This window comes from Musca autumnalis, unplaced genomic scaffold (assembly GCF_047663935.1).
Source record: "Musca autumnalis isolate F117 unplaced genomic scaffold, ASM4766393v1 scaffold_1, whole genome shotgun sequence".
NCBI classification, from domain to species: Eukaryota; Metazoa; Arthropoda; class Insecta; order Diptera; family Muscidae; genus Musca; species Musca autumnalis.
The window spans coordinates 195399183-195425483 of NW_027411644.1; the positions used below are offsets into that span (position 1 = coordinate 195399183).

A 26301-nucleotide genomic window follows, 5' to 3' on the forward strand; every position below is an offset into this window, starting at 1 on the left:
TAGATAGAAGACCTTCTGAAGGTCTCCTCAAGGTATTCTATGGGTAGAATACCTTCTACATATCTTTTACAGATGAAGACCCTCCTCAGGTCTAGACGTCCTTCGAAAAGTCTTCTATGGATAGGAGACCTTCTGCAGGTCTTCTATGGATAGAAGTCCTTCTATTGGTATTCTTTGGCTGGAAGATCGTATACAGGTTTTCTATGGATCGACTAACTTCTACAGGTCTTCTACGGATAGAAGAACTTCTAGAGGTCTTCTATGGATAGAATAATTTGTATAGGTCTTCTATGGTTAGAATACCGTCTAAACGTCTTCTATGAACAGAAGACCTTCTATAGGTCTTCTATGGATAGAAGAAAAACTTCTAAAGGTCTTCTATTCGTAGACTACTTTGTGTGGGTTTTGTATATATAGAAGACCTTCTACAAATGAAGATCTTCAGAAGGTATTTTATGGATATGAGTCCTTCCAGAGGTCTTCTATGGACAGAAACCCTTCTACAAGTGTTTTTATACATAGAAAACATTCTAAGGGTAGAAGAGGTGCTATAGTTCTTCTATGGATAAAAGAACTTCTAAAGGTATTCTATAGACAGAAGACCCTCTACAGGTCTTCTATGAATTTGGAGACTTTTTGCAGGTCTTCTATGAGTAGGAGACCTACCACATACCTTCTATGGATAGAAGAACTTCTAAAGGTCGACCTTGAATACCTTCTACAAGTCTTCTATAGATGGAAGACATTCTGTAGATTTGACCTGTTAACAAATTTATCAGGTCGTAGACCCATACTCGACCCATTTGGATATGTGTATTCATCCGCACACTGCTACTGGACAGGGAGCAACTACATACAATTTTGCGTACAAACATACGTATGTATGTACGTATACACAATTTTCAAAGTGTGAAAAAATACTTAAGTCAAGAATGTGATCATACTACCAGTCGACCGAAACAATATGGTCCATATAAAAACGGCTCATGGCTTGCAGAAAGAAACGTAAATAAATATTACGTTCCAAACAACATCGGCTGTAGTAAGAGGAGCAGCAGCCAGCACTCGCAAACCATCACCCAAACACACACAAACGCAATGTCTTGCAAAAGTAATTTCAGGGAAAAAGCACGTTTTCCTCCAAAAAAATCCACTAACAACAACACAAACAACTAAATCCAATAAATATGGAAAAGAAGCAACAACAACAAATACAACGCAACAGATTTTCCACTCCATGTGAAAACATTCGAAATTATTGTTGAAAAAAATTTTGGGGAAAACTTAATGCATCATTAAAGCGAATGGGAAAAAACAAGAAGAAACCCCCTCATACATGGCAACAAATATACACTTACATACCTTTGTACACATTTGTATATAGTATTCGATTTTATTTGGCTTGTCCAAATTTACACTTTTAAATGTTTGAGGCAATTTAAAATGGCAAATGAAAACAAAACGAGAAAAGCTAAAACCTAGAAACCGAGCCGAAGGAACAAAAAAATAACATGGAGATCAGACTGGGCCAAAGTGCTCGATCATCAACCCACATATAAGGGTCGATGAATGAAATGTGTGTGCGTGTCAGTGTGGTGGGATACACATTTGTACATACATACATACGTCATATTCCAATGTTCATTAAAGTGGCCGCATTTGTTCTTAGAATACCCCACCTCCCTCACAAAGTGTGACCGTAATGAATGAATCGATGTAGCCGCCTTGCCTCATGATTGTCTGTCCCTATCTTAAGGTCATCATTTACGTCGATTGGTCATGAATTTTAGCAAAAAGGTAAAGTAATCAAATAAAATGACACCGATTTGTTTGCGTAAAAAGCCTTTACGGGTCAAAATTACAATAAATTTGGGGTGTGGACAAAATATGTGAATACAATGTGCGTAAATTCTCACCGAAGGTCATAAACTGGTCAGTTTTTTGCGATCTGATTTATATTGTTCATCGACCTGTACTAAAATTTGATGTTAAATATTTTCTTCGATTAGGACACACAACCAGAAGTCGAATGTACGGAAGACATTCAACCTGTGAGTTAGATGTCAGATTGATTCGGACACACCCGCATTAAAAAGTAGAATTTATGATAACCCACTATCAACAGTGATCTTACACAGAAACCAACAACAACAGAAGCATATCTAGCATTATTTCTGTGTTACGTTTACTAGCTGATATTTATAAATATCCTGTATACCACTATGGGTGCCACCGTGGAGCAATGGTAATTAAGCCTGATATGCATAATGCCTGGGTTCGATTCACTGGCCTTGCAACATCACATTTTCAACGCCGGCAAAAATACCCCCTGAACATTTCAGCCATGTAAGAACTTCTCTACAAGCCGTGTCTTCAGAAACACCGTTCGGACTCGGCGATAAAAAGTAGGTCCCACATCATTCACTTTAAATCGGTGTGCATTCATTGTTATGAAAGAAGTCTCCCTTATCCCATGTGGAATGTTTATCGGAATATACACTCATACCTCGATTTGCGTTAATAATTGGTTCCGACGCAAAGCGAAACAACGCAAGTCGAAACACATGTTTCCACATGTTTGGAGTAACTTTTTCACAAAATTCAAAGTCAGAAATATTAGTTATTAATAACGCAAATCGAATCAGTTCTTAACGCAAATCGAAACAACGCAAATCGAGGTATTAGTGTACAGTGCTGCTCGATGCATTTGCAACTTAAATGACAATTTCACATTTTATATAGTTCTGAGGTAATTTATGGATTTGAAACGCAAATATTTTTGTAGGTTGATTGTTTATTGGGCCATTTTTGAAGATTTAAAAAAAAAAATTGGAGTAATTGCACTTATTTTACAAAAATATGCAAAACAAAGCTCGAAATCATATTTGGTTCTGCCCAAACATTGGCAACTTAGAAAATATGATTCAAACGTTTTTCGATCCCTACCATGGCACAATTACCCAGGTAGTGGCATCGTAAAATTTCGAATATGTTATGTCAAAACTTTCTTTATGTTGTTGTGGAAATTACAACAAAAATAATTTTTTTTATAAAGGGATTTGACTTTTCATATTCGATCAGCTGGTGTGATACCACTACCTGGTAGTTCTGCCATGATCCCTACAAACAACGGCTTTACTTTTTATTTATTCCAAAGACAAAAAGAGTGTACATTTCTAACATTTTGTTATAAATTAAAAATACAAAGAGTTACCCCCAGTTTTTGTAACTTATTTTTGTTCGTTCGTCTATATTCGTAATAATTTAGGCATTCATAGCTCAGCCGCCAGATGACATACACATCTAATTTTTCGTATACCCGTTCCATATATCATTAAGGATTCCTCATTTAAAAATCAGCGCTCTACATTTGAGCTAAAGCGAGTAAATCGATCTACAAAATTTGACAATTCGTGTGAGAAGAATAAAAATTTTTACAAAAACTGGGGGTTAATCCCCTCTTGCGTTTATACAAGCAATTCTGTTTCGGCAAATTTAATGTCAAAATGCCCCCATCATATGGTAGAACCTAAAGAATACTAATTATTATTGTTAAATGGTTTTATTTAGCTCACCCCGTTTGTTTTATTTATTATTTATTCTTGGGTCAAATTTAGTAATTCAAATTTCACCCTCTTCCTGTCAACCGATTAATCTGAAATTTTGTATACACTTTGGATTTTGGTGACAATACAATTATGTTTATTCATTATCATTATAAATTCAAGATGGCCGCCGCTACAAAATGGCGGATAACGTAGGTTTTATCAATCCCATCAATATGGGTATCAAATGAAAGGGCTCAAGTAGCAGAATATAATATACTATAAAAAATTGAAATCCAAGATGGCGGCCGCTACAAAATGGCGGATAACGTAGGTTTTATCAATCCCATCAATATGGGTATCAAATGAAAGTGCTCAACCAGTAGAATACAATGTACTATATAAAATTAAAATCCAAGATGGCGGCCTCTACAAAATGGCGGATAACTTAGGTTTTATCAATCCCATCAACATGGGTATCAAATGAAAGGTCTCAACAAGTAGAATAAAATTTACTATGCAAAATTGAAATCTAAGATGGCCGCCGCTACCAAATGGCTGATAACAATTTTTTATCAATCCCACCAATATGGGTATCAAATAAAAGGGCTTGACAAGAAGAATACAGTGCACTATACAACCTCAATATTTAAGATGGGCGCAGCCACTAAATGGCGTATAATTAAGATTTAAATCTGTAATTTAGATATCTGATTAATCCAGCCTAGTAGAGGGGTAATGGGGCTTCCAGATCAGTAATTTGATACCTTTTTACCTCCTGTCTGTGTGTGTGTGTGTGTGTGAGAGAGAGAGAGAGAGTGTGTGTGTGTGAGAGAGAGAGAGAGAAGGAGAGAGAGAGTGTGTGTGTGTGTGTGTGTGTGAGAGAGAGAGTATTTGGAGAGCGAGGGTTAAATTTAACTGCACAGTGGGTCAAAACAACAAAAAATTACAAGAAATATGATAGGCTAAGCCCCCTATATGAACGGATGAGGGGGAGAGAGCCCGAGAATTTGAGAGAGACCCACATTTTTTCGATAATATAATCAAGAATACATACATACATATGTAAGCGTTTAAATATAAGCGAGGCAAAATATGAAACAATGTTGCATATTTTACCTCCTGTATGTGTGAAGCAAAATATGAAACAAAGTTGCATATTTTACCTCTTGTATGTGTGAAGCAAAATATGAAACAAAGTTGCAAATTTTACCTCCTGTATGTGTGAAGCAAAATATGAAACAATGTTGCATATTTTACCTCTTGTATGTGTGAAGCAAAATATGAAACAATGTTGCATATTTTACCTCCTGTATATATGCTACAGAGAGCGAGACCGAGATTTGAGGAGAGAACCACATTTACCCTGTATATGTGTGGGAGGGAGCCAGACCGAGAAGTTGAGAGAGAACCACATTTGATCGCTAATGTAAACAAAATACATTTCAATATATGTCTGTCCGTAAGCATGCCGAAACATGATCGTAATCAAAGTGGATTTTTTCCGTCCGTCCGCCAGTCTCTCTGTGAGCATGTTCAATCATGTTCATAACTTAACATATGTATACCCAATTAATTTCACAATATTGTGAAATTATTGATGGTGGTCAGTTGACAAATTTCGTATAAAAAGCAAATAATCTTAAATAAGATTCAATGTATACCCAATTAATTTCACAAGTTTGTGAAATTATTGATGATGGTCAGGTTCGTTCGTCTTTTGAATTTCATAACGCTATGAGTTGAGATGAATGTCAGAGTTTCTCATATTGCAACAAAAACCCAAGAATAAACATTAAGTGACCATGAAATGATTCGTACAAATTCTCTCCTTTGTTATATTCCATGTTAGCGTACTGGTGATCGATACATTGACCAAAAATTTGATTTTTTGTCACCGAGCATTTAGGCAATTTGTTTACATTTAGACAAATGTAAGCAAATCTGCAGTATTCATTGCTACAAGAATATTTCTTTGTTCGTAGGAATTCTTGCCCTTTGTGGGTATTACACAGTTTGAGTCTGCAATGCATGTGTTTATGTTGACCATTATGTGGAGGGGGATAGGGGGTGTGAGGTGGAGGGGTATGGTTGAGGGCGGATTTTGATTCTGGAATACAATCAATACTTTGATTCATCCAAATAATTATATATTGATGGGATTTGTTGAGAACGTCATCAGTACTTAACAAGTCACGGATTATTCAACATCGCATTCCAAAATTCTAATTTCTTTTAAAAAAATGGCTCCCCATATTTGTAATTATTGTGGAAATTCTTTCAATGTTAAACGCGAGTTTTTAAAACACGTAAAAATGCATTGTAAAAATTGTGGTCAACTGTTTAGTAATTGTTATCAACTAAAATTTCACCAACTGACAAAACATGCCCAATCAAGTGAAACAAATATACAATTAATTAATCAACATCAAGCTTTAAGTGTTATCCAACAACAACAACCAACTGAATCATTTATTCAAAGCTCAGAACTTCAACAACATCAACAAGTTTGTACTGGTACCCAACAACAACCAACTATTGCATCTAATCAAATCTCACAAATTCAACAACAACAAGCTTTAACTCTTTCTCAACAACAACAAACTGTAACATCTAATCAGAAACCAAATCAACAAGAACAACCAACTGTATCGCAGATGAATGCACCTAAAATAGACAAAATTAATCGGGCCGATAAGCTATGTGAAGAGTGCAACGTTACAGTGAAGAATATGATATCTCATATTCGAAGTGAGAATCATCGCAGTGTTGTTAGAAAAAATTTGGAAAAAAATATAAAAATTATAAAAAGTGCATTCAATCAGAACATTACTTGTTATGAAATTGAAAACACTAAAGACATAATATTACCCCGTGATTTTCTAAGAGACGCTAAAGACTCAATAATAAAATGTTTAAAATTTGAGTTGATTGAAAAAAATTGTATCAAAGTCAATATGGAGCTGCAGGGACAATATGTGAAGCCCACCGCTGTAAAAGAGAATCAGTCAAAATCTACTGAGTCGATAGAAACAGAACAAGTGTTTAATCACATATCAAAGACTGTAATCCTGTCCCTAGGTGATGATCTAGATGAAATCTTTACCAACCAAGAGAATGAACTTGTCGACAAATCAGACGAGTTTCAAGAAAGAGGTTCTGGATGGGCCTTGGAAAAACTTTTAAAAATTGACATCAATATTAACAAAGTCAATTTAACTCGTGGGTCACAATACATCCAAACGCCAGCATCATTGAGAACAAAAGGCGCATGCATAAACATAAAAAACAATGATGAATATTGCTTTAAATGGTGTATGGTAGCGGCACTAAGTTTCCCGAGAACAATGAATGTCAATAGACCATCTACATATAAAGTCGATGTCAAGCAGGATGTCATCCGTCTCGATTCAGGAATATCATTAAACTTTATGGGTTTAAGTTTTCCATTGGCTCTAAAGGATGTAAAACAATTTGAAAAAGCCAACCCCGAAATCAGCATAAATGTTTACGGATATGAGCGATATTCCATTGAAGGTCCATACTACCTTACAAAAGAGGAAAAGAGACATCATGTTAACCTGATTTTACTCAACGATGGGGATAAATTCCATTACATATGGATTAAGAACATGTCACGGTAATATATCAACATTTAATAATGCTAAATAAATTATATACTAATAATTGTGTATTTATTTCAGCCTTTTGAGATCACAGCTAACAAATCATAAAGAGACAGCATATATTTGCAACGGCTGCGTTCAACATTTTCATAAGGAGAAGGACCTCGATATTCACAAAAAGCAATGTGGAGGTGTAGTTTGCAGCATGCCCAAGACAAAGAAGGACGCGATACTCAAATTTGGAAACTACAAAAAGATGCTGATGGTGGGCATTAGTATATATGCTGATGCTGAGAGCGTATTGAAACATAAGGAGCAGGAACCCAATAACATCGGAAAAACAGAGCAAGTAAAAGAGCACGTACCATGTGCTTTTAGTTATAATATAAAATGTAGTTTTGACTCTAGTTTAGATAAGTTCTTTACTTATACTGGCCCTGACGCGCCAAAGGTTTTCTTAGAAAATTTAATTAATGATTGCAAGTTTTATTATAATAACTATTTGTCAAAAGTTAAACCCATGATTACATTAACACCCGAAGAAGAATCACAATTTAAAACAAGTGTCAGATGCCACATATGCGATGAACCGTTAGGTGGTGATAGAGTTCGTGATCATTGCCACCTAACTGGTAAATATCGCGGGCCTGCACATAATCGTTGTAATCTGCAGTATCAAATACCTAAATTCATACCAATTTTTTTCCATAACTTCTCATCTTATGACTGTCACCTTTTTATTAAAGAATTATCTAATTTTGGTGGAGATATAAAAGTAATTCCTCAAAATAAGGAACTTTATATATCCATGTCTTATTTCATTAATATGAAAGATGATGAGTCGAATAACACTACTAGCTCCAATAGTAGTGTTGTTGTAGGAGAAGAGGATGAAGAAGAATGGAGTGATGAGGGAGAGGATTCAGAGGAAGAAGATGTAGGGGAGGAAAGACAGTGTGAAAAAGACAAGAAGAAAAAGAAGAGACAAAACAGACTTGAACTACGTTTCCTGGACAGTTTTAGATTCATGCCTACAAGTTTAGACAAATTGGCAAAGAATCTGCCTAAAGACGATTTTCATGCGGTGAAATCATATTTCCCTAAGGAGAAAGATTTTACGCTCTTGACAAGGAAAGGTGTTTTTCCTTATGATTATCTTTCATCATTTGAAAAACTAAAAGATACCCAACTACCACCCATAGAAGAATTTTACAATAAAATGACAGATTCTGAATGTTCAGTAGAGGACTACAACCATGCAAAACAAGTTTGGTCACATTTTCGTTGTCAGACTTTGCAAGATTATATGGAGTTGTACCTGAAAACAGATGTCCTCTTACTAACAGACGTCTTTGAAAATTTTCGAGATGTCTGTATGAATATTCACAAATTAGATCCTTGTCAATATTTCACAGCTCCATCTCTATCTTGGGATGCAATGCTTCTCTGCACCAAGGTTGAGCTTGAGCTTTTTACAGATATAAATATGTACAATTTCTGTAAAAATGCTATTAGAGGTGGACTAACCCAGTGCTCCAATAGACATTCCGTAGCCAATAATGAAGATGTCCCCAATTATGATAAAAGCAAGCCAGAAGTAAACATATATTATTTGGACGTTAATAATTTATATGGAACAGCAATGACAAAACCTCTCCCAGAAAAAAATTTCAAGTGGGAAGAGGACTTGGAAATATTTAATGATCCTAATGTGATACAATTAATTCCAGATGATAATATAACTGGCTACATATTAGAGGTTGATCTCGATTACCCTCAGCATCTTCATGACAAACATAATGACTTACCCTTTTGTCCCGAAAACAAATGTGTTGGGGGGTCTAAAACTAAAAAGTTAATTGCGGACTTGACAGACAAAAAATCGTACACAATTCATTATTCTGCTTTAAAACAATGTTTGCAACATTGACTGATTCTTAAGAAAGTACATAGAGTTTTGTCATTTACACAACGTGCCTGGTTAGCTCCCTATATATTAAAGAATAATATGCATCGAGAAAATGCTAAAAATGCATTTGAAAAAGATTTTTTCAAATTGCTGAATAACTCGGTATACGGTAAGACTATGGAAAATATAGACAAGAGGAAAACTGTTAAAATTGTAACAGAGTGGGAGGACAAGAATAACAAGAAGAAAAGAAATGTAGCTAGCAAGCTAATTGCTAAACCCAATTTCCATAGTCTTTCTATATTTTCTGAAAATATGGTAGCTATCCAGATGCAAAACGTAAAAGTAAAATATGATAAACCATTATATTTAGGCTTTTGCGTGCTAGAAATATCAAAGCTGTTAATGTATGCTTTCCTTTATGACTTTCTGAAAGCAAAATTTGGCGACGCCTTTATTTTAAATTATATGGACACGGACTCTTTCATCATAACATTTAAAGGACTTAATCTATATAGGGTATTGACTTTGAAAGAAATAGAGGAAAGGTTTGACACATCAGACTTCTCACCCAACAATAAGTATGGTATTCCTCTCATTAATAAAAAGAAATTGGGTATGATGAAGGATGAAAATAACGGAAAAACCATGATTGAGTTTGTAGGTCTTCGTCCTAAAGTCTATGCTATCAAAGTAGTTGATAGCGACGATGTGAAGAAATCTAAGGGTGTTAAAAAATCCGTAATAAAAAAATATACAATAGATACATATAGAGAATGCTTATATGATAAAAAGGTTTTGTATGACACAATGTATACATTTAGGTCAAGACAGCATACTATAACCACAGACAAAATTACAAAAATATCTCTAAGCCATCAAGACGATAAAAGATTTATTCGAGAAGATGGTATAAGTACATATGCTTGGGGCCACTATAAACTAAACAATATAAATGAGGATTTAAACACGGATAATTTAGATTCACCTGTCCCAATGGACATTGATTAAAATGTAAATATATTAAATTAAGGAATAAAATAAATTAAGGAATAAAATCTAATGTATAAATATTGGTTATTAATTGCCTTACTGCTAGTATTTCAACATATTATCATTAAAATTTCAGCATTATTTTCATGTTACTTTTTAGAAATTACACATGGTATTTGTATTAATCTTTTTTAACAATGTTTTACTAATTAACAATATATTATTAATAATACTAACTTTACACATAAAAACCATTATTTTTACTAATTATCTATGTACTATTACAAACTACATACATTTATAACGTTTTTTGAAAAAAAAAAATAAAACAATACTTTTTATAATTGAAATTACAAAACAATGTGTTTTATTTCATTATTGAGTTTACATTATATAAAGGTAAGTATGCAAAGAACTTATACTATTTTTCGAACGATTCCAGTCAATGGAACATACTCCACCAGACGATCATGGATAATTAAGCAATATGCTGAGGTATTTTGAGGAATTGGTGTATTGGTTTCAAATTGAATTTTTAAATCGATGGGTCCATTCTTCACAGTTTCGTTTTGATTACTGATATCAATAACAGCAATTGGGTTGTCTTTAAAACTTGCATATGTGAGAAGTGGTTGTGGTTCCCTCATATAATACGATTGTTGAAACTTGGCATACATGTCATAGAGTACTGCATAACGATTTTCTCCAAACTTTAGATTCAAATCATCATATGGATAAGTTTCAGAGTTCAAGTGAACTTTAATGTTTTGAAGTTCACAGTGTTGTAGCTTGTTGTCTCTTTCAAATATCAAAGCAACGTATCGAGGTCTTTCATGATTGGCAGACAATTTAACACTCCAGCTGTGTTGTCTTCCACCAGCAAAAGTTGGATTAAAGTAGCAATCCCAGCTGCGGAAAGCTATCGGTAAAGTTTTTCCATCCTTGATTGTTTTCAGGAAACTAATTTTTCTATAGTCTGACAAATGAATGTGTTGTACTTTCCAAACAATGTTTGTAATGGTGAGTTGAATTTCTTCGTTTTCAGTAGTTGAATAACATACATTTTTATCGTTGGCGCTTCTCAAGAGAATCAGGTCATGTTTACTGTTGCAAATTACTTTATTAAAGTCCTCTGCAAAGCCCAGTAGACGATTTAAGGGAACACAAAAATTGAATGAGCTTGTATTTACGTCACCATCTGGATTCCAGCCTGCATTACTCATAACCTTGCTTTCAGATTCACTTAGAGAAATCCAATTTTTAACTTTTGTTGTGGTACCCAGATAACGAGTACGATCAATTTCAATTCCATTTAGTTCATAGCGAATTTCATCAAACATGTAACCAACACAGTTATTCCTTAGTTTAGCATTCTGCGAAACACCCCCCTTTGAGTTTTTCAAATTTCCTTCAATGTATAGATAGCTCTCCGATGGTAGTATGTAAAGATCTTGATTTTGTATACTTATACGAATTTCATCGTTATTTTTAAATGACTGAATATATGGAACATAGCTATGGTAGTCTCTCTTTACAATATTCTCGTCAGAGAGTGGGCGCTCATTAATATCGAGTATTTCAGACATTTGGTTTGACTTTTAATTTTATAAGCTTTAAAAATTCTTTATTTTCCTTGCTGAGAGGAGGTCTTGACGGTTTGGCGCCTTGATGATGAATGTGTTTTGGTGTTTGTTTATGGGTGTATTTATTGTAAATAATCATGGCTGTCTGGGTCTTATATGAATTCGTAGCGTAATTTCTTCTCCTCTAAAGTTTATCAAGCGGCCTTCTTGATCTAATATGAGTATCTCCAGATGACTTATTTCTTTGACGTTCACCGGCAAATAAATGAGATTCATCGGTCTCTCTGCCAATTTATAGCCTGGAGGGACGTCAAGAGCGAATTCGTGCAGAATATGAGCAGGCGACCCATTCATGAATGAGCCGGTAACAATATTGCAATGTATTTGTATGGCATTGACCTTTAAAATGTTAACTGGAAGGTTTGAAATGTGCTTTTTGCCAGGTTCCAAAACTTTTCCGGTGAAACCAAAGAGTTTTGCAATGGATTTTTCTTTATCAAAGTATATGGGATCATGAGAGGATAAGATCTCTATCTGTAGCGTATTATTGTTGGCTTTAATCTCAATAGATCTGTTAATGTGGATTGCTCTATACTGTGTCTCCAAGTAGTGAGCAATGTCTTGTAGTTCATATGATCCTATGGGTATCTTTATAATTTTGTCTCCGATATGGAAGAGATTGTTATCATTATCCACATTTGGAATGGAATTGTAGGATTGAAAATCTATTAAACAACACTCATAACTACCCTCTCCCAATTCAATAGGAGGTGAATAGTTTGAGTGTAAAATTGATGATTTACCCGTCAAAGTAAACGTTGTTGACATTGTAAGATTCTTTCTAGTAATAAGTAAAACATCAAATATACATATGTTTATATAAGGTTTTTATTTATTTTATTAAAATTATTTAAATGTGTTAAGTTTACAATACATTTGTCTTATCTATCCAGGAATTATGCTTGTTTGAAAATCCCAGCCATTTAACAAAGACTTTATCACCCTTTGTTTTTAATATTTTTTCTACTAAGTATGTGTTGGGATATTTTGTGGATAAAAGTTCTTCTTTATAGAAACATCCATGTATGGGATTTCCTTCGTAGTCTTCTAGTAAATAAGTAGCAGGGTTGGTTAATCGTATTCCTCTTATTTTGAATATTTCTGTAGTCCAATTTGGAGTATACCCCTTTTCAAATTGATGTTTATATTTGCTGATGCGAACATGATCACCAGCACGAAGATTTTGCCTCTTAAAGATTTTTATGTGGTTATATACAGTTTTTAACAACATCTGCTCATTCGATGAGTTTACTTGAATAGGTGCCATTTTTATTGTTCGATGACGAGTTTTGTTGTATTGATCAACCAGGTCTCTATAAATATCAATCCATTGATAATTTCCATTGTAGCTAAACTCCTTCCACATCATACCTTTTAGAGTTCTATTGAAGCGTTCAACAATTGAGGCTTTCAAGACACTATATGTAGAGTAGTGGTTTATTGAATGTTTCTGCATTAATTTTTTAAATTCCTTGTTGAAAAATTCTTTTCCATCATCGGTTTGCAAATTCTTTGGAATTCTTCCATCTTTTAAAATTTTTTCAAATGCTCTATATACTTCCGTTGCTGTTTTTGTTTTAAGTGCTTCGCACCAGGCAAATTTCGAAAAGGTGTCGATAATAGTAAGCATAAATCTGTAGCCCTTGTTTGCTTTAGAATAGCTGCCCATTTCAACTAAATCAGCTTGCCAAAGATCATCGATGCCTTTTGTAATAACCCTTCGTCTTTTAAAATTTCTTCGTGCTTGAGAGTGGAGTTCGTTTACCAATCCTCGCTTTTCCATTATTCAAGTTTTGGGGGATATATTAGAGCAATTGAGTTGAATGGGGGTTGAGATAAGACTTTAAAAATTTCCTTATGTGATTGTTTGAGATGGGATATTTCTTCTCTTAGTTGAGTACACTCCTGAATGATATTTTGGTTTAATACTTCTTGTATGTGCTTGATTTGTGAATGTATGTATGCTTGGTTGACCGCATCCGTTCCTTCTGTTGGGGGTGCAACGTTCCTAATTTTTTTATTTTGCACGTCAAGGTTGTTATCTTCGTCAATATTAATTCCCAGTATTCTCGAAACATTTTCTCTTACTTCTATTGAGTGGGTTTTTGGATTATAATGATGACCAAACTTGTCAACAGTCATAGGTTGATTGTTTCCTTTAAAGTTTACTTAATAGATTATGTTGCCTTCTCGCAGTTCTTCGATAATCGAAACAATCTCATTAGTATGATTATTGTTTCCGGCTTGTTGTGATGCCATCAACAGCTTTAATCGTTCTACCAACTCGTTGGGATCGTCCCAGTATATATAGTTGGGTTTACTTGGACTTAGTGTCATTAAGCCTTTGCCACTGTGAGTATCCCCCATTAACTTTTTAATTATCCGCTTATATTTTTGTCCTTTGTTCCCCTTGATTCTACCATTAGGATCATAGTTTATTTTAAATGCATTTGAGTCCAACAAGATTGTTTTATATATGTCGAGTTCTGTAGGATCATATTTTTTGGGGTTTTGATAAAATAAGAGTTCAAATAGTCCTGGTGTAAATGCCCAATTTTTATTTCCAATCGTAATCTTTTCATTACTGATTTTCAGTGGTTTATCTCCAAACATCCATTCACCATTTTCATCTTTATGAGGTCCATATACTGTATCTAGTTTTTTATTTTTCTTTAAGAGTGTTAGATTAATAGGATCGTCTTCATCATCCTCATTTTCTGAATAAAATGTGTCATCTTTTGAGGTGTTGTAAGTATCATCATTTTGTGAATAATCTCCTTTATCCTCTTTCCCCTCCAATATACTTGGCTCAAGCTTAATCTCCGGTTTATATTTTTTAAAGGGTGTACTCGCGACAAAAGATTCTCTAAATGAATCCATATTCTCCTTCTTGGGTGCAATCATTTTGGTTGCATTCTCAGTTGAAAGCTTTAGTAGTTTGTTTATGGGTTCTGTTAATGGTTTAAAAGTGTTTGTCAATTCAGTAGTTTTAGCATCTTCGCCCATTTTAATGCTTTGAAATTTTCTTTTCAAAACATTTTTGGACTTTACAAGTCGTTTCAACATTGCTTCCTCCATGGTTGCAGGTGTACTAATGTAAATATACTGTATAACATCTTTTAAATAATATTATGGTTGAATAAATGTATGAAAGCCTTTTCGATATCTCCCAGAGTGAATTTCATCATCTTTAGAAATAGTTAGAAATCCATATTTTTCTTTCCAGCATTCATGACACATGTCTTTGAAGATATCAAAACTCATGTCACATCCAACATGATCGTTGTATATGTGTTTTAAATTCAGATCGTCTTGTTTAAACATGATTATCATATTGGCATTATCACGCAACAAATGCTTTGGGATACGGGTGTATGTTTGACATAAGTAAAATGAGTCAACATTCTTATGTCGTCCCATACTAAAGTAGTTTTTAATATTGTTCTGTTTATCACACGCTACATCGTCAAAAATCATGATTGAGTTTGGTTTTATTTCATCTGGTTGTATAACATCATCATTATTGGTGAATGTAAACAACCCCATCCCTTTTACAGAGGAAATCAGTTTCTTTAGGTACTCATATGTCGGTTGATATAGCGATTTTGAATAAATGTAAACATTTTCAAATTTTAATCCATTTGGGCTTTCAATCAAACTAAGCATAACATTCGTCTTTCCACAGTTTGATGGACCCACTATTAATGCTCGTATAGTATTGGGTAACAAAGTACTATGTCGAGGGGTTTTCTTTTGTATAAAGTCCCCATTTCGTACTGTAATTTTAGCTTGTTGCTCAACTAATCTCATGTTTACAACTAATGATTCGTATAAGAACACATGACTATTTATAATATATATAATCGATTTACATATATATTTTGTTTAGCACGTGTGAAAAAGTATAAAATGATTGTTTACAACGCAAAACGATTTATTAGAAAGAAAGCCGTTAAAGGAGGAGGACTTGTAAATAAGTTGATAAACTCTCTTCCAGTCGAACTTCATCTACCAGGTTATCAATTTTGTGGCCCAGGTACAAAGCTAAGAAAACGTATACAAAGAGGAGATCGAGGTGTTAATCCACTGGATGCTGCTTGTAGAAAACACGATATTGCTTATTCACAGAACAAAGATATAGATCAACGACATATTGCTGATCGTGAACTAACTGAACGAGCTTGGGAACGAGTAAAATCAAAGGATAGTAGCATTGGAGAAAAAATAAACGCATATCTTGTAACTAATATAATGAAGGCAAAGACAAAGCTTGGAATGGGGATGGGTAATAAGAAACCCAAACAAATACTTGGTCAACAAATATTTAAAAATGCTATAAAGAATGCAACAGATTCCCTTAAAAGCGTTAAACCAACTGATATTAATGCTGCCATCAAAATAGCAAGGAAAGAAATACAAAAGACATTCCGAGGAAAAAAGTCAAAGGGGAGGATTTCTTCCTCTCATACCTATTCTAACTGGGTTGGGAGCATTGGGTGCATTAGCTTCGGGCAGTTCAGCGATAACCAATGCAGTTTTGAATGCTAAAAAAGCCAAAGAAGAGTTGCAAGAGCAAACCAGACACAACAAAACCATAGAAGCTATAGCTATGGGTAAAGGTCTCTATCTCAAACCATACAAAAAAGGCTATGGAATTTATGTTGATGAAAATGAAACGCCAAAAAACTAATAAAACAGCTACCCAAAGGTCCACTTGCCGATACACATATAAATACCTTTGGAAAAAAATACATACCTCACTTTAGAGGTGTTTATATGCGAGATAAACTACCTAAAAAGCCTTATCGAATCGAATGTGGTGTCGTAAATTTGGATATTGACAGTGGGCCTGGCACACATTGGGTGGCATATTATAAGAATAATAACATCATCGACTATTACGATAGTTTTGGGAACCTTCAACCTCCAGCTGAAATTTTACGTTACTTGGGATCAGCTACAACATATAATTATAAACGAGATCAACGTTTCAATACATACAACTGTGGACATCTTTGCTTAAAATTTTTGTTGCAAATGAGCAAGATTTTATAAATAAAATACACCAACAACAAAAGTATTCTCTACAGTCTAATACAACTTATCCAAGATGTCGTACCTAATCCAAAGATCGGATGTCGCATTTGCCGACTTTCAATATTGTCATGGAAATGATAAAACCATTTTCATGAAGGAGCTATCATTTATGTGTGGAACTTCTGTTATTCCGAATCATTTTCTGTTTCGACCACCTTATAGTGCAAAGGAGCTTGATGGAGAAGCACTCAGAACAATCAACTACACCAAAGCACATGTGAATGGATTAGACTGGACCGATGGAGAAATCTGCTACAATGATATCGAGGATGTTCTCTCACCATTAAACAACTATCAATACGTTTTTGTAAATGGGAAAGAAAAGAAATGCTTTTTGGAAAACTATCTTCAAACTAATATTGTTAATTTAGAAAGTAATATGAATCTTAGAACTCGTCAAGATTATTTCACCAACTGTCCAATACATATAGATTCTAAGTATAAATGTGCTGTTAATAATGTATTTAAGATATTTGTTTTCATTGAACAGAAATGGTATTATATTCGTGATATAATACAAGATGGATTGTAAAAACCAAAACATAAAATAAAGATTATAAATAAAACAACAAAGATCTGAGTGTTTTAATTTTTCTCAAATTTTATTCATAGAAGTGCAAGCAATGAATGTGAACAATAATACTAATATTGTTTAAAACTCTCTGGTGCCGCAAACATCTAGACCAATTTCAGGGAGGATATCATCTAAAATATCTTGATTGATGGGAATATTGTTTGTATAAAGTCTTCTCATTAGCGGGCAGCTGTATGACATTCGTAAATGCTCTGCAACAGGACAGTCAGCTTCTTCCCATTGATGGATAACTAATTCACAAAAATAACATCTGGTCAAATCTCCTATACCAATATAATAAAATCCAACTGCAGCCATCGTCTTTGTATCTGGATACGGTAATGGCCAACCATTGAAGGTTTTTAAACGCTCGTCTTCCCTATTAAGCGCAGACATCTTTCTAACTAAAGCACTATTTTCATACTGAAACCTCTATCCCCCCAAATTTAAATAAGAAGCCACAGAAACTTTAAATTTTATAAAAATTCTTTATTTTTGTTTAATACGGTGGATAATAAAATGTAGGAATTTCCAATTGTTTTAACTCTAATTTATATACATCTGCTCCGCTGGAATCTTTCAGGGTAGATTTTGTGATAGCATATCCTCCACCAGCTAATTGTTTCACATGTTCATCTCCTAGTGAAAGAAATCTTGTTGGCAAGTAAAGAATAGAGTCATTTATCCTCAATACAATTCTCTCCCCATATTTTGTTTTGCTCTTGAATGCTCCGGTGATGATGTAATCCTTGTTGTCCTCCATATCCTTCAAAGGAATTATTGATTTGATGTTGAAGGAATTGAAGAAAGTAATTAAATCTCCGCTCGCCATGTCTTCACTTGTACTTTAACTTTTATACTGTGAATCTTATTTAAGATTTTTTGCTTTTTATACGAAATTTGTCAACTGACCACCATCAATAATTTCACAATATTGTGAAATTAATTGGGTATACATATGTTAAGTTATGAACATGATTGAACATGCTCACAGAGAGACTGGCGGACGGACGGAAAAATCCACTTTGATTACGATCATGATTCGGCATGCTTACGGACAGACATATATTGAAATGTATTTTGTTTACATTAGCGATCAAATGTGGTTCTCTCTCAATTTCTCGGTCTGGCTCCCTCCCACACATATACAGGATAAATGTGTTTCTCTCCTGAAATCAAGGTCTGGCTCCCTCCCACACATATATAGGGTAAATGTGGTTCTCTCCTCAAATCTCGGTCTCGCTCTCTGTAGCACATATACAGGAGGTAAAATATGCAACTTTGTTTCATATTTTGCTTCACACATACAGGAGGTAAAATTTGCAACTTTGTTTCATATTTTGCTTCACACATACAGGAGGTAAAATTTGCAACTTTGTTTCATATTTTGCTTCACACATACAAGAGGTAAAATTTGCAACTTTGTTTCATATTTTGCTTCACACATACAGGAGGTAAAATATGCAACATTGTTTCATATTTTGCTTCACACATACAGGAGGTAAAATATGCAACATTGTTTCATATTTTGCCTCGCTTATATTTAAACGCTTACATATGTATGTATGTATTCTTGATTATATTATCGAAAAAATGTGGGTCTCTCTCAAATTCTCGGGCTCTCTCCCCCTCATCCGTTCATATAGGTGGCTTAGCCTATCATATTTCTTGTAATTTTTTGTTGTTTTGACCCACTGTGCAGTTAAATTTAACCCTCGCTCTCCAAATACTCTCTCTCACACACACACACACACACACTCTCTCTCTCCTTCTCTCTCTCTCACACACACACACACACTCTCTCTCTCTCTCTCTCACACACACACACACACACAGACAGGAGGTAAAAAGGTATCAAATTACTGATCTGGAAGCCCCATTACCCCTCTACTCAGCCTGAATCCACCACCCAAGTCAAGATTTTTTATCGTGTTGAGGACTGTGTGGCGTTAGGGCGGCTAAAAATGAAACGTCGTTAGCGGTACACCACCCAAGTTAAGGTGAAAGGTTAAAACGCGCCGAGAACTGTATGGCATTAGGGTGGATAAAAATGATATGTCGTTAGCGTTTTCCCCTCAAGACTCAGGCCCATGTACATAGCCTTGCCCCTTAATTGGACCTCTGGGGGGGTCGACCGTTTAAATGTCCATTACTCGTGGGAACAAAATGGTAAAAAAAATATAGAAAATACAAACACAAATAAAACAGAAACTGCAACACAACGTAAACGAGGGCTTCAAAAAGCGAAAGAAAAGTATAAAGCAAAACGAGCTAAATAAAGTGCAGGTGATAGAAATAGTCGATTACAGAAACGACGGGAAAATTAGCGTCAAAAACACCTGCGCAATATGAGGCCAAGTTAAAAAAGCAACGTCAGCGATATACACAAATGACGGCGTCAGAAACGCCTGAAGAATATGAAGCCAGGTTAACAAAACAACGGGAGCGATACACACAGATGTGTGTTGCCTTTAATACTATCATGGGCTTCTACAATACATAAAATGCAGGGCAGCACTGTGGATCACGCAGTCGTATACTTAGGTGCGAAACTGTTTGAAGAAGGTCAAGCCTACGTGGCTCTTAGTAGAGTAAGATCTTTGCAGGGACTACGTATAGAGGAGTTGGACTGCAATAAACTAACGGGCAAGAAACCTTGCAATAATGAAGCACTAAATGAATTAAACAGAATGCGAAATAAAAACTAAAAACTAGAAAATAAAAATAGGTAAAAACCTCTTTAAGTTAAACGGTTTTATGTTAAACATACATTGCAATGTTTAAGATAAATGTACTAAAAACCAAAAAAATAATAAAATAGATACAGTCGTGGGAATTATAAACATATGCATAGACTAGACTAAAATAAAACAGTGTCTGCAAATTATCGACTTAATGTGCGATAGAAGAATCGTTAAATTCGTCGTTAGGCAGTTGGCCCGTAGACAGTGAGGAAATTAATTACTATTTGCTTGCTCATGGAAATTCCAATCGTTATACACTCCATGTAAATAAAAGAGATGTTTCAACTAGTTTATCGTTGGACATTCACACTGCTGGCTGGCGAGGAATCGTTTCACTGTTCGTAGTTTGTCTTTAATCGACAAAGTACTACTCGCTCACCACTATGAAACCCTAAAACTCGCTTATAATCGAGCTTGCTAGCTTGTTTCCACATTCTAGCCCTACTTATCACACGTCCATCGTTGTCGGTTGAACAACTGCCTAATTATAGTGTAACATTAGAAAACAAACATTTTAATCAACGATTGTAGACAATTGACGTGCCCCACGGTTTTATTTTAGTCTAGTCTATGCATATGTTTATAATTCCCACGACTGTATCTATTTTATTATTTTTTGGTTTTTAGTACATTTATCTTAAACATTGCAATGTATGTTTAACATAAAACCGTTTAACTTAAAGAGGTTTTACCTATTTTTATTTTTTATTAACCCAAAAATATTTGGCTAAATCCATAATCGACCAACATTCACCTTCCCTTCTATAAACGACACAATTGAATCCGATTAGGGAGACTTCTCTCATATCAATGAGTGCACCCCGATTCATATTAGCTCAATGATATGGGACCTACAGTTTATCGCCGAGTCCGAACGGCGTGTCTAAGACACATCTTTTGTAGAGAAGTTTTACATGGCCGAAATACTCAGGAAATGTCGCCAACATTACTAAGGGGTATTTTGCCACCGTTGAAAAATGTTTTGATGTTGCCTGGCCTGGGAATCGAACCCATAACCTTATGTGTGCAAGGCGGGTGTGCATACCATTGCATCACGGTGGCACCCGAATCCGATTATTATTTCCCATATTTTTTAACAACTATAAGGCTGGCTAGGCTGCCTTCAACAGCCTTAAACACTCAAAGATGTTCCAAGGTGTGCTTGACTTTGGTACACTGTACCAGGTGTTTGTGTAGTAGTAATGGTGAAACACCATGTTTTATGCTGTAGGTTTCGACATTACATTTCAAATTAGATTGTTTATTTGTTTTGATATGTTTCTACACTACACTCCCTCCACCTCATTCCCCCACCACCCACCATTCAAAGTGTACAAGGTAAATTAATTTATTACTATTTATGGACGTTTCAAATGTTCTCAATTACGTCAATGGATATTTCATGGATTTTCCACAAATGCTATTACAATTTTTTTTTTTTTTATAAATTCTTACCAAAATAAATTTTTATGAAATATTGTGTTTTTTCGCTATTGTTACGACTCGGCTTGGCTTCGTCGATTTGTGAAAATGTGGAAAAATTATAAAAATAACATAGCGACGACATGCTTCATTTTTATTTTTGTTAAATTTACATATTTGTTTTCTTACAATTCTTTTGTTTGTTTACCGGCTACACTTCTATATAGACTCAACTTATTAACGCACACACACACACATCATCAAGAATGTTCACTATGTATTGTTGGTCTTACTTAAGTAATTATTATTAGCAATTGCTAATACGTATTACTCAATAAAACTTTATCACCATAAGGAGGACAACGACTTAGAGGAAACTAAAATGATTTTGAGAATTAGTAAGAGAAAATATATTACAAAAAAAAAACAAGAGGAACTTCATATCAAAACCAAACTTTTTTACGCCACCTAACCCTTGAAAAACAAATAATTTGGTACTATCCAGAGATGGTCTGTCGGAAATTATGACGTATATGACATACATTTCTGACGTATATTACATACGTCAGAAACGTCGTAAACCTTGCCAAAAAACAAGTTTTTTTACAGCATAAACAATAGAATTGTATAACCTAAAATCGTTATTTTTCATAACAACAAAACTCATTTTATTGTTTCTTTTGAGATTCAGTTTTCATAAAAACGAAACAAACATAAAAAAATGTCGTTCAAAAAATATACATTTTATGTATATTTTTATATTATATGGGCATTATTGTTTCTTTATTAATTATTTCACCAGCAAATTCTTAGAAGCATACCTAGTATCCAGAATGTATTGTAGATTGCGTGCTAAGTGCTTAATCCAATTTTTTGTTCAATAATTTCAGTTATTTAAAGAAAATAAAATATCAATACAAATGTGATTAAATTTCCAAAACAGGCGCGTAGGCTTTTCAATAACAAAGACAGGCTTTTAGAATTGGTAATAATTGAAAAATATGGGGATAACATAAATTTGTTTAGGTTTATGACGTTTACTACTTTTTATACGTTTTCTACGAGTATATGACGTTTTCGACGTTTACATCTTTCTGACCGTCGAAAACCTAAAAAATCAGCATACAGACCATCTCTGGTACTATCCTAGCCCACCGCATGAGTTGGAAATAAAACTTGTAAGAGAAGATATAGAACTATTTCGACCGCTCTTCTCCATTTGTAAATGTTGGAGAGGTAGATCACAGGCCGCACACGGTCTACATCAACTGTGGTTCTATGGAGGTCTGGTGGCAGATTTTAAGAAGTTCTGCCCAACCCAGGAAAACGACTCTCATTACAAATCTCATTACAAATTTATTATTTTAACAAGGGCATGTCGCCAAAAATAGGTAGTTATTTCTTGGTCACTAAAAGTCGACGAATACATAGTTAAATATAATAATTATGACCTTTAGTAACCAAAGATTGACTAACTTAGTGGCCAAGAACTAATGACTTATTTCTGGCGAAAATATAGGTAATTTGTAATGAGAATTTTTGCTGGGAAGCTCGATGTGTGCAATGTGATGCGCCAGTTCTTATTTCTAGACCAAGCAAACGCATTCACACATACAGGAGGTAAAATATGCAACATTGTTTCATATTTTGCCTCGCTTATATTTAAACGCTTACATATGTATGTATGTATTCTTGATTATATTATCGAAAAAATGTGGGTCTCTCTCAAATTCTCGGGCTCTCTCCCCCTCATCCGTTCATATAGGTGGCTTAGCCTATCATATTTCTTGTAATTTTTTGTTGTTTTGACCCACTGTGCAGTTAAATTTAACCCTCGCTCTCCAAATACTCTCTCTCACACACACACACACACACACTCTCTCTCTCCTTCTCTCTCTCTCTCACACACACACACACTCTCTCTCTCTCTCACACACACACACACACACACAGACAGGAGGTAAAAAGGTATCAAATTACTGATCTGGAAGCCCCATTACCCCTCTACTCAGCCTGAATCCACCACCCAAGTCAAGATTTTTTATCGTGTTGAGGACTGTGTGGCGTTAGGGCGGCTAAAAATGATACGTCGTTAGCGGTACACCACCCAAGTTAAGGTGAAAGGTTAAAACGCGCCGAGAACTGTATGGCATTAGGGTGGATAAAAATGATATGTCGTTAGCGTTTTCCCCTCAAGACTCAGGCCCATGTACATAGCCTTGCCCCTTAATTGGACCTCTGGGGGGGTCGACCGTTTAAATGTCCATTACTCGTGGGAACAAAATGGTAAAAAAAATATAGAAAATACAAACACAAATAAAACAGAAACTGCAACACAACGTAAACGAGGGCTTCAAAAAGCGAAAGAAAAGTATAAAGCAAAACGAGCTAAATAAAGTGCAGGTGATAGAAATAGTCGATTACAGAAACGACGGGAAAATTAGCGTCAAAAACACCTGCGCAATATGAGGCCAAGTTAAAAAAGCAACGTCAGCGATATACACAAATGACGGCGTCAGAAACGCCTGAAGAATATGAAGCCAGGTTAACAAAACAACGGGAGCGATACACACAGATGTGTGTTGCCTTTAATACTATCATGGGCTTCTACAATACATAAAATGCAGGGCAGCACTGTGGATCACGCAGTCGTATACTTAGGTGCGAAACTGTTTGAAGAAGGTCAAGCCTACGTGGCTCTTAGTAGAGTAAGATCTTTGCAGGGACTACGTATAGAGGAGTTGGACTGCAATAAACTAACGGGCAAGAAACCTTGCAATAATGAAGCACTAAATGAATTAAACAGAATGCGAAATAAAAACTAAAAACTAGAAAATAAAAATAGGTAAAAACCTCTTTAAGTTAAACGGTTTTATGTTAAACATACATTGCAATGTTTAAGATAAATGTACTAAAAACCAAAAAAATAATAAAATAGATACAGTCGTGGGAATTATAAACATATGCATAGACTAGACTAAAATAAAACAGTGTCTGCAAATTATCGACTTAATGTGCGATAGAAGAATCGTTAAATTCGTCGTTAGGCAGTTGGCCCGTAGACAGTGAGGAAATTAATTACTATTTGCTTGCTCATGGAAATTCCAATCGTTATACACTCCATGTAAATAAAAGAGATGTTTCAACTAGTTTATCGTTGGACATTCACACTGCTGGCTGGCGAGGAATCGTTTCACTGTTCGTAGTTTGTCTTTAATCGACAAAGTACTACTCGCTCACCACTATGAAACCCTAAAACTCGCTTATAATCGAGCTTGCTAGCTTGTTTCCACATTCTAGCCCTACTTATCACACGTCCATCGTTGTCGGTTGAACAACTGCCTAATTATAGTGTAACATTAGAAAACAAACATTTTAATCAACGATTGTAGACAATTGACGTGCCCCACGGTTTTATTTTAGTCTAGTCTATGCATATGTTTATAATTCCCACGACTGTATCTATTTTATTATTTTTTGGTTTTTAGTACATTTATCTTAAACATTGCAATGTATGTTTAACATAAAACCGTTTAACTTAAAGAGGTTTTACCTATTTTTATTTTTTATTAACCCAAAAATATTTGGCTAAATCCATAATCGACCAACATTCACCTTCCCTTCTATAAACGACACAATTGAATCCGATTAGGGAGACTTCTCTCATATCAATGAGTGCACCCCGATTCATATTAGCTCAATGATATGGGACCTACAGTTTATCGCCGAGTCCGAACGGCGTGTCTAAGACACATCTTTTGTAGAGAAGTTTTACATGGCCGAAATACTCAGGAAATGTCGCCAACATTACTAAGGGGTATTTTGCCACCGTTGAAAAATGTTTTGATGTTGCCTGGCCTGGGAATCGAACCCATAACCTTATGTGTGCAAGGCGGGTGTGCATACCATTGCATCACGGTGGCACCCGAATCCGATTATTATTTCCCATATTTTTTAACAACTATAAGGCTGGCTAGGCTGCCTTCAACAGCCTTAAACACTCAAAGATGTTCCAAGGTGTGCTTGACTTTGGTACACTGTACCAGGTGTTTGTGTAGTAGTAATGGTGAAACACCATGTTTTATGCTGTAGGTTTCGACATTACATTTCAAATTAGATTGTTTATTTGTTTTGATATGTTTCTACACTATACTCCCTCCACCTCATTCCCCCACCACCCACCATTCAAAGTGTACAAGGTAAATTAATTTATTACTATTTATGGACGTTTCAAATGTTCTCAATTACGTCAATGGATATTTCATGGATTTTCCACAAATGCTATTACAATTTTTTTTTTTTTTATAAATTCTTACCAAAATAAATTTTTATGAAATATTGTGTTTTTTCGCTATTGTTACGACTCGGCTTGGCTTCGTCGATTTGTGAAAATGTGGAAAAATTATAAAAATAACATAGCGACGACATGCTTCATTTTTATTTTTGTTAAATTTACATATTTGTTTTCTTACAATTCTTTTGTTTGTTTACCGGCTACACTTCTATATAGACTCAACTTATTAACGCACACACACACACATCATCAAGAATGTTCACTATGTATTGTTGGTCTTACTTAAGTAATTATTATTAGCAATTGCTAATACGTATTACTCAATAAAACTTTATCACCATAAGGAGGACAACGACTTAGAGGAAACTAAAATGATTTTGAGAATTAGTAAGAGAAAATATATTACAAAAAAAAAACAAGAGGAACTTCATATCAAAACCAAACTTTTTTACGC

General features: G+C 34.8%; 2 protein-coding genes across 9 annotated transcripts in view; one reads left to right on the top strand and one right to left on the bottom strand.

The window, feature by feature from the left end:
* The window catches only part of LOC141388902 (uncharacterized), a 66243-nt gene that overhangs the window by 20409 nt on the left and 19533 nt on the right, over window positions 1-26301 (bottom strand). The gene's annotated exons all lie outside the window — the stretch shown is intronic.
* Window positions 6795-26301, top strand: part of LOC141390119 (uncharacterized) — a 34362-nt gene continuing 14855 nt past the window's right edge. The window contains exons 1-2 of the mRNA XM_073962748.1: window positions 6795-7185; window positions 7250-8108. Of these exons, the coding sequence (XP_073818849.1) occupies window positions 6863-7185; window positions 7250-8108 (1182 nt within the window). The 5' untranslated portion in view covers window positions 6795-6862. The remainder of the gene's footprint in view (window positions 7186-7249; window positions 8109-26301) is intronic.